The sequence below is a fragment of the Anomaloglossus baeobatrachus genome, chromosome 4 (assembly GCF_048569485.1).
Source record: "Anomaloglossus baeobatrachus isolate aAnoBae1 chromosome 4, aAnoBae1.hap1, whole genome shotgun sequence".
NCBI classification, from domain to species: domain Eukaryota; kingdom Metazoa; phylum Chordata; class Amphibia; order Anura; family Aromobatidae; genus Anomaloglossus; species Anomaloglossus baeobatrachus.
In genome coordinates, this window is record NC_134356.1 from 245,397,498 (window position 1) to 245,414,038 (window position 16,541).

Consider the following 16,541-nt stretch of genomic DNA (forward strand, 5'->3'; position numbering starts at 1 on the left):
CGTGCGCTTTGGATGCAGCCCACACTCTGTCTATGGTGGGGGCTGCATCCAGAGCGCATGAAATCGGCTTTTTCACTGCATTCATTACGCAGTGTTTCTGCAGCGATTTGACGCGCACATGTACTGTCAAATCGCTGCAGAAATTTCTGCAGGGACACAACGCAACGTGGGCACATACGCTAAGTCGTCGTCCGTGCTGGGGAGAGGCAGATCAGTGCAGGGACGCCGTCATTACAGTAGCCCCACCCCTTACGCCCCCTCTTCACCAGGCCTGAGGGAAATTTCTTCTCCAGAAGGACATCTTCGGAGTTGATGGATGATGAAATTGCTGGTGGGAGGGGTAGGCCTGATGGTTGTTGCTTTAGAGGTTTTTTCCCGGTCCCTGAATGCAGATGGAACCCGTTTCCAGAGCAGTCATTTCAGAGGATTCAGGGACAAGTTGAGATTCCTCTCGCCTTTCGTTGAAGTTAAAGGGGTATTTCTATCTCCGAGATCCTATCCCAATATGTAGTAGATATAATAATGAGAATTTTAGCAATTATCTCCCATTAGAAATGTAATGTAGTTCTCTTGATTAGCTATGTCTTTTATCTCATGTGCAGGGCATTGCAGTAGCTTAGATATCCATGGTTACAACCATTAGCAGTTAACTGTCCCTATATGCATGGCCAAGTTACTGTAGTGCCCTGTACATGAGGTAAGCGACACAGCTAATCAGAAATATACTACATTTCTAATTGGAGGTATTTGCTAAAATTCTTATATTCACACCTACTATATATTGGGATAGGATCTTAGTGATGGGAATACACTTTTAATTGCAGCAGGACAACAGACAGGAAGCAGAACCGGATGGCTAGGTGCTACCTTAGAAGACCTGGACGGAAGAGCACTGACCAGGTACCTTTTGTGGCGATTCTGCCCCCAACCGAGCACCTCTCAAGGTTTTCAGTCGAGAACCAGCTTGTGAGTATGGAGCCTAGGCAGACCCAGAAGAAGCTAATAAGACAGGTTTGGAAGCATCAAGATAGAGATCTTCTCTGAAAGCAAAGTTCCCACTCGTAGTTCCACTGGTTCAGAAACGAAGCGCACGGGTTCGGACAAGAGTACTCCATCGAGAGAAGACAACGACAAGAGAGGTACAGAGGGCATAGCAGATACTGACAGATATGGGAATGCACAGGTAGTGGGCGCGGGTGAAGGTAACAGACAGGACCTGACAGCTAGCTAGACGGCCATAAACTGACTAACTGACCATGTTGCTCAGGCAACTCCCCTAATGGAAGGATGCCTTAAGTACCAAGTGCCTCTCTGCCATAGGATGAGAGCTATTTCCAGAAGTAGGTGCGTTGAATCTTTAAAAGAGTGAACATATGCTCACACATGCCCTAGATACACTCCCGGTGGATCTGTGCAGCATGCAGAGGCCCCAGGAACATGAGGCAGTAGAGACACATGGAGGCATGGCGCAGTCAGGCCGCAGCAGTGAGTGAGTCGGTGTCCCTGCTGGGGAGAGGCAGAACAGTGCAGGAATCCTGGCGCTACATGCAGATACAGGAGCAGCGATGGATCTGGGGTCAGTGAGTACCATCTATTTAAATATAAAAAGGAGTTTGGGATACACCTACACAAGGTGCAAACATTGGGTATTTGGTGTTTTTACCGTTAGTAATTGTAAGCCTAAAACCAGGAGGAGAACAATCAGAGGAACAGTATAATAGAAACACGTGCACCACTTCTGTATTTATTACCCACTCCTGGTTTTGATTTACAAATACTGAGGTAAAAAAGTTACCAAATACTCAATATGTGCACATGGCCTTACAAATACTGAGGTAAAAAAATACCAAATGCTTATGTCCATTGAGATCAGTGACAGTTGTGTCATTGCTGCTATATGGAGCGCTCTGTACAGAAATCGGGAAGGCAATTGGTGCTTCTCAGTGCTTTTTTTGTAAAAAAATATTTGCTGGTACGCATCTCTGAGGTGAGGAGCAGGGGGGTGATGTCGGGTGCGCCGCCGGCCAACATTGAGCATAGAGGGGGGGGGGTTCGGCGGGGTCTCCTCTCTGTCCCCATGCATCACCCTTCATCCTCTCTGTCTCCATGCATCACCCTTCATCCTCTCTGTCCCCATGCATCACCCTTCATCCTCTCTGTCCCCATGCATCACCCTTCATCCTCTCTGTCCCCATGCATCACCCTTCATCCTCTCTGTCCCCATGCATCACCCTTCATCCTCTCTGTCCCCATGCATCACCCCTCATCCTCTCTGTCCCCATGCATTACCCCTCATCCTCTGTCCCCATGCATCACCCCTCATCCTCTGTCCCCATGCATCACCCCTCATCCTCTGTCCCCATGCATCACCCCTCATCCTCTCTGTCCCCATGCATCACCCCTCATCCTCTCTGTCTCCATGCATCACCCCCTCATCCTCTGTCCCCATGCGTGAAACCTCGTCCTCTCTCTCCCCATGCGTGAAACCTCGTCCTCTCTCTCCCCATGCGTGAAACCTCATCCTCTCTCTCCCCATGCGTGAAACCTCATCCTCTCTCTCCCCATGCATGAAACCTCATCCTCTCCCTCCCCATGCATGAAACCTCATCCTCTCTCTCTCCATGCATGAAACCTCATCCTCTCTCTCTCCATGCATGAAACCTCATCCTCTCTCTCCCCATGCATGAAACCTCATCCTCTTTCCCCACGCATGAAACCTCATCCTCTCTTTCCCCATGCATGAAACCTCATCCTCTCTTTCCCCATGCATGAAACCTCATCCTCTCTCTCTCCATGCATGAAACCTCATCCTCTCTCTCTCCATGCATGAAACCTCATCCTCTCTCTCCCCATGCATGAAACCTCATCCTCTTTCCCCACGCATCAAACCTCATCCTCTCTTTCCCCATGCATGAAACCTCATCCTCTCTTTCCGCACGCATGAAACCTCATCCTCTCTCTCCATGCATGAAACCTCATCCTCTCTCTCCCCATGCATGAAACCTCATCCTCTCTCTCCCCATACATCACCCCTCATCCTCTCTCTCCCCATGCATGAAACCCCATCCTCTCTCTCCCCATGCATGAAACCTCATCTTCTCTCTCCCCATACTGTGCCCAAAGATACTTCCCCTTCCCCATCCCCTCTTCCCACCATACTCTGTCCACAGATAGTTCCCTCCCCCACCCACACTGTGTATATACATATTGCCCCTCCCCACCCTTTGTCCCCCCAAAGTGTGTCCACAGATAGTTCCCTCCCCCACCCTCTCTCCCCCATACTATTTCATAAATACTCCCCTCTTAACCCATAATGTTCCTGCTCTGTGTCTTCTTCAGCTACACACTGGAGCACTTATCAGCGTTTCTCTGCCGCCTCTGCACTGCGGTGCTGGCTTCCGGGTCAGCAGTCTGATCAGCTGACCTGATGACATGACAGCCGTCGCGCTGACCCGGAAGTCAGCGCCAGGGATCACCGCTTCAATTGTCCTCACGTCTGACAGATATAAGGACAATTGAGCAGTGGGAGCCGCGCGCTGCACTTTCTATGAGTGCGGCTGTCAGCATGACAACTGTGCTCAGAGAATAGCGGATCCCACCCCGGCAGACTTCCACACCGCCACATCAGGCAGCCCGATAGCGCCCCCTAGAGAAGCCTCTTGCTTGTGCCTCCGCTCCACAGGGCTAATTTGTATAGTTTACAAATTAGCCATGTGGACAGAGCCAGAGGCGCTCTTCAGATTTTCCGGTACGCCATACCGGCGCGTACCACCACAAAAAAAGCACTGGTGCTTCTAATATGACTATTCATAGAAAATATGTTTTATTAAAAAGAAACCATTTCTAATGTTGCTGTGTTCTTTTGATTCAACTTTGCCTCCAAATAACCTGCAGATTGTATTTCATCATTCTTACATCTTGGATTTCCTTCGTTATAGGGAAATGTTTGCTCGATGGACGGCTCCGACTACTGACAAGGTGCAAGAGTCCATGGAAAGCTTGCTGCAATTTTTAGAGATGACGGCTCAGATTTCAGGGGCTCACACTGTCGAGTTTTATACAGAAGACATTTGGAAGAACCATGTGGGGGTCTCCCCTGAATCTGTCCTCTCCATGTTTAGTCAACAGCAAAAATCTCATTATCAATTTAGAGGTGCGTAAACTCAAAAGGTTCTTTTAGCTTTTTTTTTCTATGGATTTCTTTTTGTGCATTCTGTGAGGGGTAAGGAGTAAGAGCCCAAGAAAACTAATCAGATTGCGGCTGTCATTTTCCTGTGTCGTCTCCACTTAGCTTGGGATGTGTCTGCTCCAGATTAAATCACAGAGACTTCGTTTGTACGGAGGAAGCCATGCTGAGACAGTCGTGTATCAAAGCAGCTCCATCTGTGTCTTAGAAAAGGGGCTTTTATAGCACCCTAATTGGCTCATCTTATATATATATATATATATATATATATATATATATATATAAAAATATATATATATATATATGTTACCGGCAATGTGTAAAAACAGGCATTCTATAGAATACCTAGGCAATGTATACAGTGCCAGAAATGGGTCGTCAGTACAGGCCAAAAGCTTGGATACACCTTCTCATTCAAAGAGTTTTCTTTATATTTATGACTCTGTAAATTGTAGATTCACATTGAAGGCATCAAAACTATGAATTAACACATGTGGAATGAAATACTTAACAAAAAAGTGTGAAACAACTGAAAATATGTCTTATATTCTAGGTTCTCCTTTTGATTACTGCTTTGCACACTTTTGGCATTCTCTTGATGAGCTTCAAGAGGTAGTCACCGGAAATGGTTTTCACTTCACAGGTGTACCCTGTCAGGTTTAATAAGTGGGATTTCTTGCCTTATAAATGGGATTGGGACCATCAGTTGATGCTTAGCACTTGTTGACCCTTTTGCCTTCACTTTGCGGTCCAGCTCACCCCAAACCATCTCGATTGGTTTCAGGTCTGGTGACTGTGGAGGCCATGTCATCTGGAGTAGCACCTCATCACTCTCCTTCTTAGTCAAATAGCCCTTACACAGCCTGGAGGTGTGTTTGGGATCATTGTCCTGTTGAAAAATAAATGATGGTTCAACTAAACGCAAACCGGATGGAATAGCATGCCGCTGCAAGATGCTATGGTAGCCATGCTGGTTCTGTATGCCTTTAATTTTGAATAACTCTCCAACAATGTCACCAGCAAAGCACCCCCACACTATCACACCTCCTCCTCCATGCTTTACGGTGGGAACCAGGTATGTAGAGTCCATCTGTTCACCTTTTCTGCATGGTTGAATCCAAAGATCTGACATTTGGACTCATCAGACCAAAGCACAGATTTCCACTGGTCTAATGTCCATTCCTTGTGTTCTTTAGCCCAAACAAGTCTCTTCTGCTTGTTGCCTGTCCTTAGCAGTGGTTTCCTAGCAGCTATTTTACAATGAAGGCCTGCTGCACAAAGTCTCCTCTTAACAGTTGTTCTAGAGATGTGTCTGCTGCTAGAACTCTGTGTGGCATTGACCTGGTTTCTAATCTGAGTTGCTGTAAACCTGCGACTTCTGAGGCTGGTGACTCGGATAAACTTATCCTCTGCAGCAGAGGTGACTCTTGGTCTTCCTTTCTTGGGGCGGTCCTCATGTGAGCCAGTTTCTTTGTAGCGTTTGATGGTTTTTGCCAATGCACTTGGGGACACTTTAAAATTTCAAAATTTTCCCAATTTTTCGGACTGACTGACCTTCATTTATTAAAGTAATTATGGCCACTCGTTTTTCTTTACTTAGCTGCTTTTTTCTTGCCATAATACAAATTCTAACAGTCTATTCAGTAGGACTATCAGCTGTGTATCCACCAGACGTCTGCACAACACAACTGATGGTCCCAATCCCATTTATAAGGCAAGAAATCCCACTTATTAAACCTGACAGGGTACACCTGTGAAGTGAAAACCATTTCCGGTGACTACCTCTTGAAGCTCATCAAGAGAATGCCAAGAGTGGGCAAAGCAGTAATCAAAGCAAGAGGTGTCTACTTTAAAGAACCTAGAATATAAGACATATTTTCAGTTGTTTCACACTTTTTTGTTAAGTATTTCATTCCACATGTGATAATTCATAGTTTTGATGCCTTCAATGTGAATCTACAATTTTCAGAGTCATGAATATAAAGAAAATTTGAATGAGAAGGTGTGTTCAAACATTTGGTCTGTACTGTATGAAATACATCAGATGTTCAAACATTTCCTAGTCATTCTATAGAATACCTAAATGACAAACAGGCGGAGTGTAGAATACTACAGGGGTGGTCCATCCAAAAGTAGGTGGACAGAGCAGGCAGTATTTTGAACCAACTTTATGCAAGATCACAAGTCAGTGTTTGTCAAAAGGGCTTGCTCAAGGTTCAAGATGTTCCTGACCACAAAATACCTCTTCAATCTGCTGCTACTGCTCAGGCCATAAGAAGTGACCAAGGATTTTTGAGGTGTATGTTCAAGACTAAGTGCCAAACTAACAAATGCCTTGGCATAAAAAAAAATGAAGTGCAATTCAAAATGGCATTCTAGCCTCCTGTGCTGCAACAAATAGTCAGGAATTATACTTCTGATTCTTTTTTTTTTTTGTTTCCCAGCAAAGATATCCTGTTGTTCATTTTGCATTTCTTCTTTCATATTTTTGACTGTTTGTTACTAAAGACTAAAAGTCAGGAATTACATTTCTGTTTCTTTGTGTTTTTCTCAGTAAAGATATCCTGTTGTTCATTTAGGATTTCTTCTTTCATTAGTGTTTTTGACTGTTTGTTACGTCTTTCATTAGTTTTGTTACTATTTGTTACTAAAGACTTTTCCAATCTGGGCATTATATCAGACTTTGCCTGAGCAGTTCTTGTCATTCTTTATAATACCTAGACATTTTATGTAACATCTAACTTTTCCAATGTGGGCACCTAGACAATTTTTATGTAATGGCTAACTTTTCCAATGAGGGCATTATATCAAACTTTGCCTGAGCAGTTCTTGTCATTCTTTATAATACCTAGACATTTTATGTAATGCCTAGGAAAAGTATAGAACAACGGAGATATTTCATACCTTGCCTGAAAACGACAGGGATTGTATACATTGTCTAGGTATTCTATAGAATGCCGGGTTTTCATACATTGCCTGTAACATAGATTATATATATATATATACATTATATATATATATATATATATATATATATATATATATATATATATATATATATCTCCTATTGGCTAAATGTTAGTATCTTTTATACACAACCTTAAGGCTATGTTCACACGCTGCATCTTTTAGTTTGTTTTTGGTGCATTTTTGAGGTCACAAAGATGCACCAAAATGCATGCATTTTCTTCCCCTAACAAAGTCTGAGATTTCTATATTGCTGGCCACACTGGGCATCTTTTTTTGGCTGCGTTTTTGAAGATGCAGCATGTCAATTCTTTTTGCATTTTTCCAGCGTTTTTGAGCCCTTAGATTTGACTTAGAAAACGCGTTGGGAAAGATGCGGTAAAAATGCATCAAACGCATGCGGTTTTTCATGCGTTTTTGCCATGGGTGCATTTTTTGTGCGTTTTTTTGGGCGGGGGGCCAAAAACATTGCATCTTAAGATGCACTGTGTGAACATAGTCTAAGACTGGATGTGACATCCATGTCTTAAGTTTCACATTCCTGAGCTTCTCTTAGTTTCCTAGTAGAAATATATGTACACTCACTCAAAATGGAGTCTAGATAGATCCTACTATCACAAGTCCCCTCACTTGTGTGGCAGTGGGTGGACGTTCTGGCCAAACTGCATTTCTTCAGACTTCCCCAGAGACTTTCTCCTCCTCTAATAGAAGAAACCTGCTTTCCTACACTACTTCACCGGATTCTCCATATAGGCCTGCCCATCACACTGTCAAATGGACATGCATACACCCACAATCCACAACAAGAAAGGAAACTCTATGGATACCACATTCATGCATGTGCACATTTATGTGCTGGTCCGAGTTAGAATCCAACAGTTGGCCATAGTACTCGCTATCTTTCACTATCACAGTGTGCAGTCCAGCAACAGGCCTTGTCTCTGTGGCCCTGTCTATAGCTTTTGAAACCATGTCCCGAACACTGGGTACAAGGCAACAACCAAGTACTGCAATAGCCCCAAGACTATCACCAGAGTATACGCTATGTTACTAAGAAGTGATCCCCGTTTACCCAACGTGTATTGTAACCACTTACTCATGGAACTGCTAATACCTACATTTTCAGCTAATTCATGGGACAAGGCATCAATTCCTCTCAGGGCTTTACTTATGATACCATCCGGGGCAGTGTTGTTGGGCATAAAGTTACAGCATTTTGCCCCAACCATCTTACAGACCACTCCCTTCTCTGCCAGGATCATGTCAAGGGCGAGTCTATTCTGAAAGACCATGGTCAAGGTGGCACCCAACTATTCAGCTATCCCTTGGAATGTCCCTACCCAAAATTAACAAATCTCTGTTGGTTATAGTCTATATACTTTATCCAGTACACATTGTTATCTGGTCTCTGTCTTTTGAACTCGTTTGATACCTCTCTTGGAACTCCAATTGAGTTGATGTACACATAAGGATCGAAAGAAGTAGAGATGATGGTATTACGCTTGTGTCTCTAATTTTTCATTGTGCATTTGTGGCGTTTGCCTACATTTGAAGCCACAGTCTGGAATTGCACCAGGAATTTAATCATAGCACATGTACCCTTCTACCCTTCTGGTAGTTCTGGATAAAGCTCACCATTTCCACACATCCACCACAAGTCAGCCCTATCTCCTGTCTGATTCAGGAGAGCATGGTCTCGTACCAAGTTAGTTGTGATAGTGGGACTGCAGTATGAGGAGTTTAAGTACTTTAGGTCGATGGTACCTGTTAAATTTTGGAAACACGTACATTTCCTGGGATAGAGGCTAACTCCATTAGTTTTTACGTGTTTAGGGTTTATGGGTGGATACAACTGCCGGAGCAGATTAAACTTTGAAGTATTTTGTCCTTCAGTATCAGAAAATAATTGAATTAGACAAGAGAAAGCAATGAGGTTTGTTTTGTTTCTTATAGGGAAAGGCATCATCCTAGAGGGGGTCTAGATAGGGCACAAACTATACAGTTAGGGTACCTTCACACTTAGCGATGCAGCAGCGATCCGACCACCGATCTGACCTGGTCAGGATCGCTGCTGCATCGCTACATGGTCGCTGGTGAGCTGTCAAACAGGCAGATCTCACCAGCGACCAGTGAACAGCCCCCAGCCAGCAGCGACGTGCAAGCGACGCTGCGCTTGCACGGAGCCGCCGTCTGGAAGCTGCGGAGACTGGTAACTAAGGTAAACATCGGGTATGGTTACCCGATGTTTACATTAGTTACCAGCGCACACCGCTTAGCTGTGTGTGCAGGGAGCAGGGAGCCGCGCACACTGAGCGCTGGCTCCTTGCTCTCCTAGCTACAGTACACATCGGGTTAATTAACCCGATGTGTACAGCAGCTACATGTGCAGAGAGCCGGAGCCGGCAGCACAGGCAGCGTGAGAGCTGCAGAGGCTGGTAACTAAGGTAAATATCGGGTAACCACCTTGGTTACCCGATGTTTATCTTGGTTACAAGCTTACCTCAGCTGTCAGACGCCGGCTCCTGCTCCCTGCTCGCTTCATTTGTCGCTCTCTCGCTGTCACACACAGCGATCTGTGTGTCACAGCGGGAGAGCGCCTTTGAAGAAAACGAACCAGGGCTGTGTGTAACGAGCAGCGATCTCGCAGCAGGGGCCAGATCGCTGCTCAGTGTCACACACAGCGAGATCGCTAATGAGGTCACTGCTGCGTCACAAAAAGCGTGACTCAGCAGCGATCTCGGCAGCGAGCTCGCTGTGTGTGAAGCACCCCTTACTCTTGTTCAAGGCGACTGCAGAGTATTTCACCCATTCTAACCAATAGTATCCCAGATAGTTTATCCTCATAGGCTGGGGGCACTAGGAATAGGTTGTTGGTAGTACAGGGTTGCGGGGTCCTCATTTTATCTAAAATAGGTTAGTCCCTGAGATCCTTAAGATAAGTGTCCTAAGCAGTCAGTATTTCCTGAGATGTTTATGCCCATCATATATAGGCCAGCGTCCACAGCAGAGGGGTTCTCTATCGTCAAGTATAATAGTAAACAATTGCCAGACTTACAGGTAAGACGGAATCCTACTGTGCAGTGTTTGGACACGTGTTCCGGCTGTAACAGAGTACTTCTAGTAAGGAGACTCCTACCCTTGCTGTCTGTCTTCTCTTGGGGTAGAACTTCGTAGGCAGAGTCTTCCCCAGTGTGCCTTTCCACCATGTTCCAAGACTCACAATTACACACATAGCTAGCGTTGGTGGTAGTGACACATATACACTTTTGGGTGAGTCTGTACATTTCTCCACACCGCCATTCCACTATACGGCAGAGGCCTATGTTACACACATCAAATGTATAACTAACTACGGGGTCTGAGGTATTGAACCCAAAAGTGATAACTAGCTTCCCATTCTTTCTCTTTGGTACATAGCCCTCTGTGAGCCCCCATTTACCAAGGCACAAAGGATAAGGCACAGGGTGTGTGTCCACATCATTCAGTGGCTGTCCCGGGCTCAGCTGTCTTCTTGCAGAATGCGGTGTGGATCCAGTTGAGCTTTCCCTCTAGCACGGACGGCCGGGTTGAGCCTTTAGTGCAGACAGATGCAGCCAGAAAGGCTGATGCACACAGGATGGCAGGTGCAGGCATGAATGGGATAGTGGGCAAAGGTGCAGGTAATGGACATTGGCGACACGGTACTTAACAACTAACTAGCAAGCAAGAACCTAACTAACTGACAATGTTTCTAATGCACCTCCCCTAGTGGAGGATGCATTAAGTACCTAGTAACTCTCAGCCACAGGCTGAGAGACACTTCCAAGTGTTAGTGTGTTGGTCCTTTAAGAGGGAGAGTGTGCATGCATGCCATAAGGGCGCTCTTGGGGGATTAGGTAGCAGGAGGAGAGCACGTGGGGAAGAAGGGAGCGCACGGTCCGACCGCAGTGGTGAGTGAGTTGGTGTCCCTGCTGGAGTGGATAGGCAGGACCATGCAGGGATGCCAGCGCTACAGATACAATGTATAAGATCATTATACTACATTGACGTGCAAAAATGGTAGCAATGTTTTCCATATCTCACCATCCACTACATCTTTGAATGTGAGACTTCCTTCATTTTATAGACAATCATCTTGGCTGTCTCATGCATAAATTTGACTTGCAACTATTTAGCATATGATTAGTAATGCCGATTCTTGTCATGTCACTGCATTGTTAGTGTTTTGCTCCTGGTGGTGGAAAAATCTTTTTCTTCCTGTATACTACAAATTACCACTTGTTCTCCCATTCCCTAATAGCTCAGTGTGTTATTAGGTTGATTGCCAAGCAAAAGGTTGCTGGTTCGAATTGAAAAGCAGCCATGAAGACGTCCAGGCAAAATATCGGAGAAAACAAGTCGGCTCATCACAATGTGTATCAGTTTTTGCACGTCAAACACTGCAGTGGAGGTGGCTCACAATCTTCCTAATAGGGAGATCACAGATGTCCATGTAAGCATCTTGAGATGCACGTTACATAATTCTGGAATGGTGGTCCGAAAATAGGTGACGAAACCTCCATTTCAATATCGTCATAAGAAGCATTGGCTCAAGTTTGCAAACAAGTTTAAAAAGTGGAGAGTAGGGGGCGGAGCCGGACATGGCTGAGTGAGGACGCTACTTGCTAGAGCTCCTCTAAGTAATCCCCCATAGAACCGGTTTATTAGCCACAATGGGCAAATTCTCAGTAAAAAAGAACAAGCCCAGTAAGCCCAGCACCTCAGGGCAGCCTCCTGCACCCCAGGGTACCATCGGGGCTTATCTAACACGCTCCCGGGAGCCTGAGACCGGCTCACTGCCACAGAGAGAGCTGCGGCCTACAGGGCCTGAAAGGAGCCCTGCCACGGCACCAGTGAGGGCAGAAATCCAGGGGACCCAGAGAAGGGGTGAGGAGACGGAGATCCCCCGCGGTCCAGGAGGACCCTCCAAGGGACTAACGGCGGCGGCAGGAGCGGGAGAACCCCCCGCAACTGGGACGGCGTTACCACCAGCGGCGCCATTCCAAGATGGCGTCCGCGATCCTGGGACGCTAGCAGGCAGTCCAGGGCTGGAGGACGGGTCTCCCACGGCTGCGGTCCTACCTGCATCACCCTCCGCTGTGCCTCTGATGCGACCGGGCAGCTCCGGCGACCTGCCTGCAGCCGTACACTGTGAGGCTGGGAGTGCAGCGTGCGGGAGCGGGACGCACATGTGCTCGGGCCCAGGAGATGACTCACCGCTGCGAGCCCGAGCACTGAAGAAGCAGACGATACATGGATAAGCTGCAGCTCTGACACCACCGCTCCTGTCCTCACGAGCAAGCACAGGGACCAGAGGTGAGGAGGGAGCAGCAGCAAACCCTGTGGGCTGGCTGTACTATGAGAACCAGGTACAGGGCCCACAGGTGGACCTGGGGAGCGGGATGCACTCTAGTGGGGGGAACAACACCCCCAGTCACCCACCAAGAGCTACACGATCCTCAGGGGGAGCAAGCAATGGAGGAGGGCCACCTACATCTCAGATGGCTGCCAATGAGCCCTGGGGGACACCTCAGAGAGAAGCACACTCACCAGATCCCTGGTCCACTGGGTCCTCCTGGGCTGAGAGCCCGACAGCCAGAGTCAGGGACCTGGATGGGGGCCCATTAATCCCTGTGAATGGGGGACCCAGAATACTGGAGTCACCCCCAATACGTCTCGCATCTGTACCACAAGTATGGGACGGCATTAAAAAACCCCAGAACACGCAGACGCTGACATATGGACCGGCCCTTCAGGACTCTTTTTACGCATACCCAAATATGTTTCACGCGGCCGCCTCGATGGGCGACGATCGCCCAGCATCTCTGGCAGACTTACAGTCTCTGTTACAAGCAATCCCCACCAAAAATGACATTGCAGCACTGGCTAATCAAGTGGTGGCGGAATGTAAACAAGAATTTATCCAGCTGCGACAAGATCTCTCTTCACTTACTCACAGGGTAGATATCCTGACAGATCAGCAATCTGATTCTCAGGTGTCTATCCGATCTATCCAAGAAACTGCAGAAAACCAATCTAAGCAACTATTTGCCCTCCAGCAACATGTGGATGACCTAGAGAACAGAAACAGACGAAACAATCTGCGGATTAGAGGTCTTCCGGAATCTATTGCCGCCCCTGATATCCCTGCTGCTCTCCGTTCCATCTTTAACAACTTGCTAAAGAGACCACCTGGAGCTCCCCTTGAACTTGATTGAGTCCATAGGGCTCTACGCCCTCCGGATACAGATGACTCCCGCCCAAGAGATATCGTATGCAGAGTACACTTTTTCGCTGTAAAAGAGGCCATTCTACAGGCAGCCAGGAGAAAACAGAACTTGTCATATAATGGCTCTACCTTTCGCATAATGCCTGATCTCTCATGGCACACCCTGGCCCAACGTGCGACTCTTAAACCCCTCCTCGATGTCTTAAAAGAGAGAGGTCTGCCATTCCGGTGCGGATTTCCGTTTTCCCTATCGGTACAGAAGGACTCCCGATGGATGGTCCTGCGTTCCCCAGAGGACCTCCCGGCCTTTATCGAGAGTCTGAATCTGCCTGCAATGTCTATTGCAGCCTGGCCGACTACACTACTCCAGCCGTGGGTGCCCAGGGGACGGCCTACCTTCTCCAGACCACCTCCACCTCCTGAGTCCAGCAGGGGGTTGCCTCCAAGAGGAGAACGGGGTCGCAGGGCGGGCCGCCGCGTTAGCTGATGCTGAGGAAACCAAAGGCTGAATACGCCTGTATGACTTATACCTCTTACAGTAATGAGGCTCACGTGGCTTCCACATGTTATCCTCCAGTCTATTCATAGCCCGTATTACATAAGCATTTATTACCTTTACCGGTGTCTATGGTTATCCATAATGTTTTTCTTTCTTAGTATATATAGAGCTCTGCTCAGATATGTCTGACTTCCTTTTTCCCCAAATAGGTTGGGATCCTCTGTCCTGCCTAGATGAGGCGGATATGTTCCCTAGGAACGTTTGTTCGGATTTAGTTAACTATGCTAGGCTTTTTTTGCCTGTTGTTCTCCTTGTTTTTTTCTCTCTCTTCCTTTTTTTCCCACTACTTCTTACTTTCCTCATTTCTCCCCGTCTCCATACCCTCAGCGGCCAGGCTGAACGTGTCCGATTCTCTTTCTTAAATATCTCTAATGATCTATTCTGTTATAGATGGCGGACTTAACCATCGCTTATTTCAATGCCAGGGGCCTCAATGTTCCGGAGAAAAGGACACAGATATTGTATCATCTTCATAAACAGAAGGTGAGAATAGCATGTCTACAGGAGACACACTTCAAACGAGGGTATGCCCCTATTCTTAAAAATAATATTACCGGACATGGGTATCCTCGGACAACCCTGACTCCCGCTCTAAAGGTGTGGCAATAGCCATCCATAAATCCCTCCCACATCAAATCATAAAGTGCACGACAGATAGTCTTGGCAGATACATTATTCTCTCACTGAGGGTGGGGACCCACATCTTCACAATAATTAATGCGTACGGCCCAAATCAAAAACAGGATAGTTTAATTTCCCGCCTGATCGATACCGCGACCCCCCTGATACAGGGTACCGTGATTTTATGTGGGGACCTTAATATCACCCTGGACCCTACTTTAGACAACTCCAAAGGGAAATCCAGTATTGCATAAACCACCATCAAACTAATTAAAAAAGCTTTACTACGCATGCAACTGTTCGACACCTGGAGAATTCAACACCCATCGGACAGAGACTACAGTTTCTATTCCCACACTCAGGATTCATATAGCCGTCTTGATTACATACTAGTGCAACATAGCGCGCTCCCTTGGATCCAACACACGAGAATGGATAACATATGGTCAGACCATGCGTCGGTATATTGCACGATTGAGATCCCCTCTCTTACGGCTCCTAGAGGGTCGTGGCGTCTGAACGAGTCATTGCTGCTGGATGAGCTTTGCATTTCAGATATCCAGACCTCCATTTCAAGATTCATGGAGGACCACTCAGTAGATGACACAGACCCCACTTATAAGTGGGAAGCACTGAAATGTGTCCTACGTGGCATTTTTATCAAGCACGGGTCCCGAATCAAGAAAGAGAAGGCCCAAGACATAGTAAAAGCTCTCCATAGGGTTTCTGAACTGGAGCTCATCCACAAGCGAGCCTTATCGGCCACGAACTTACAGGCACTCCTGCAGGCTAGGTTCGAGGTTAAGAAACTGCTTGATTCCTCATATCAGTGTCTGATACAGGTAGGAAAGGGGAAGTTTTATGAGTTTGGGGATAAGCCCGGCAGGCTGTTGGCAAACGCGTTGAGGGAGGACAGAGCTCACACCCTCATTCCCTGCATCAAAAACTCACGCGACAAATTACTTTACGCCACCCCAGACATCTCAAATACCTTTCATGACTATTATTCCAAGTTGTATAATCTACCTGCCGAGCCCCCATAGATCGAGTGATGGAAATCTCTCAATGCCCTCACCTTTTAGATGTCCCGACAGTTCTATAATTGACAACCTGGAAAGTCCATTTTTATTGGAGGACTTATTGGCAGTGATTCGCGATACTCCGGGCAATAAAAGCCCTGGCCCTGACGGGTTCCCCGCCAAATTTTAGAAATCCTTCTCGGAACAATTAGCGCCTCTAATGCTCCTTTCCTTCAATTCAATCTCGGACTCAGTCCCCTTTCCGCCCCACTCCGCCATGGCCCATATTTCACTAATTCAAAAGGCCGGAAAAGATCCTATGACGTGTAGCAGTTTTAGACCAATATCCCTCCTGAACGTAGATTTAAAAATTTACGCCAAGCTTTTGGCAAATAGACTTAGCCCCTTGCTCCCCGACCTGATCCACGTTGATCAAGTCGGATTTGTCCCAGGTAGAGAGGCAAGGGACAATACCATAAAAACCCTGGACTTAATCCAATACGCACACAATAAAAAGCTGCCCATGATGTTACTGTCTTTGGATGCCGAGAAGGCTTTCGACAGAGTCTCATGGCAGTCGCTATCACAGACACTAGACCAAATAGGCCTGGGGCCAGTTTTCTCGTCTAAAATTATGGCTCTATATCACTCCCCGACTGCTCTCCTTAAGATTAATGGCACTCTGTCGAGACCCTTCTCCATCCGAAACGGGACCCGGCAGGGCTGCCCCTTGTCACCGTTACTATATGTATTAGTCATGGAACACTTGTTGTCAGCCATCCGGGCTAACCCAGACATACGGGGAATTAGGATCGCCAATCGGGAGCATAAATGCCTTCGCCGACTATCTTCTTGTATATTTAGGTAACCCCACCACATCCCTCCCGTCCTTAATGATGGAACTAAACCGGTTTAGTAAGTGGTCCAATTTTAAAATTAATT

The 16,541-nt window shown here is 46.7% G+C and overlaps 1 protein-coding gene across 2 annotated transcripts in view; it reads left to right on the top strand.

The window, feature by feature from the left end:
- METTL25 (methyltransferase like 25) overlaps positions 1-16,541 on the top strand; it is a 222,507-nt gene that overhangs the window by 2,859 nt on the left and 203,107 nt on the right. For both annotated transcript variants that reach the window (XM_075344775.1, XM_075344774.1), the window contains exon 2: positions 3,939-4,153. In XM_075344775.1, coding sequence (XP_075200890.1) covers positions 3,939-4,153 — 215 coding nt within the window. The remainder of the gene's footprint in view (positions 1-3,938; positions 4,154-16,541) is intronic.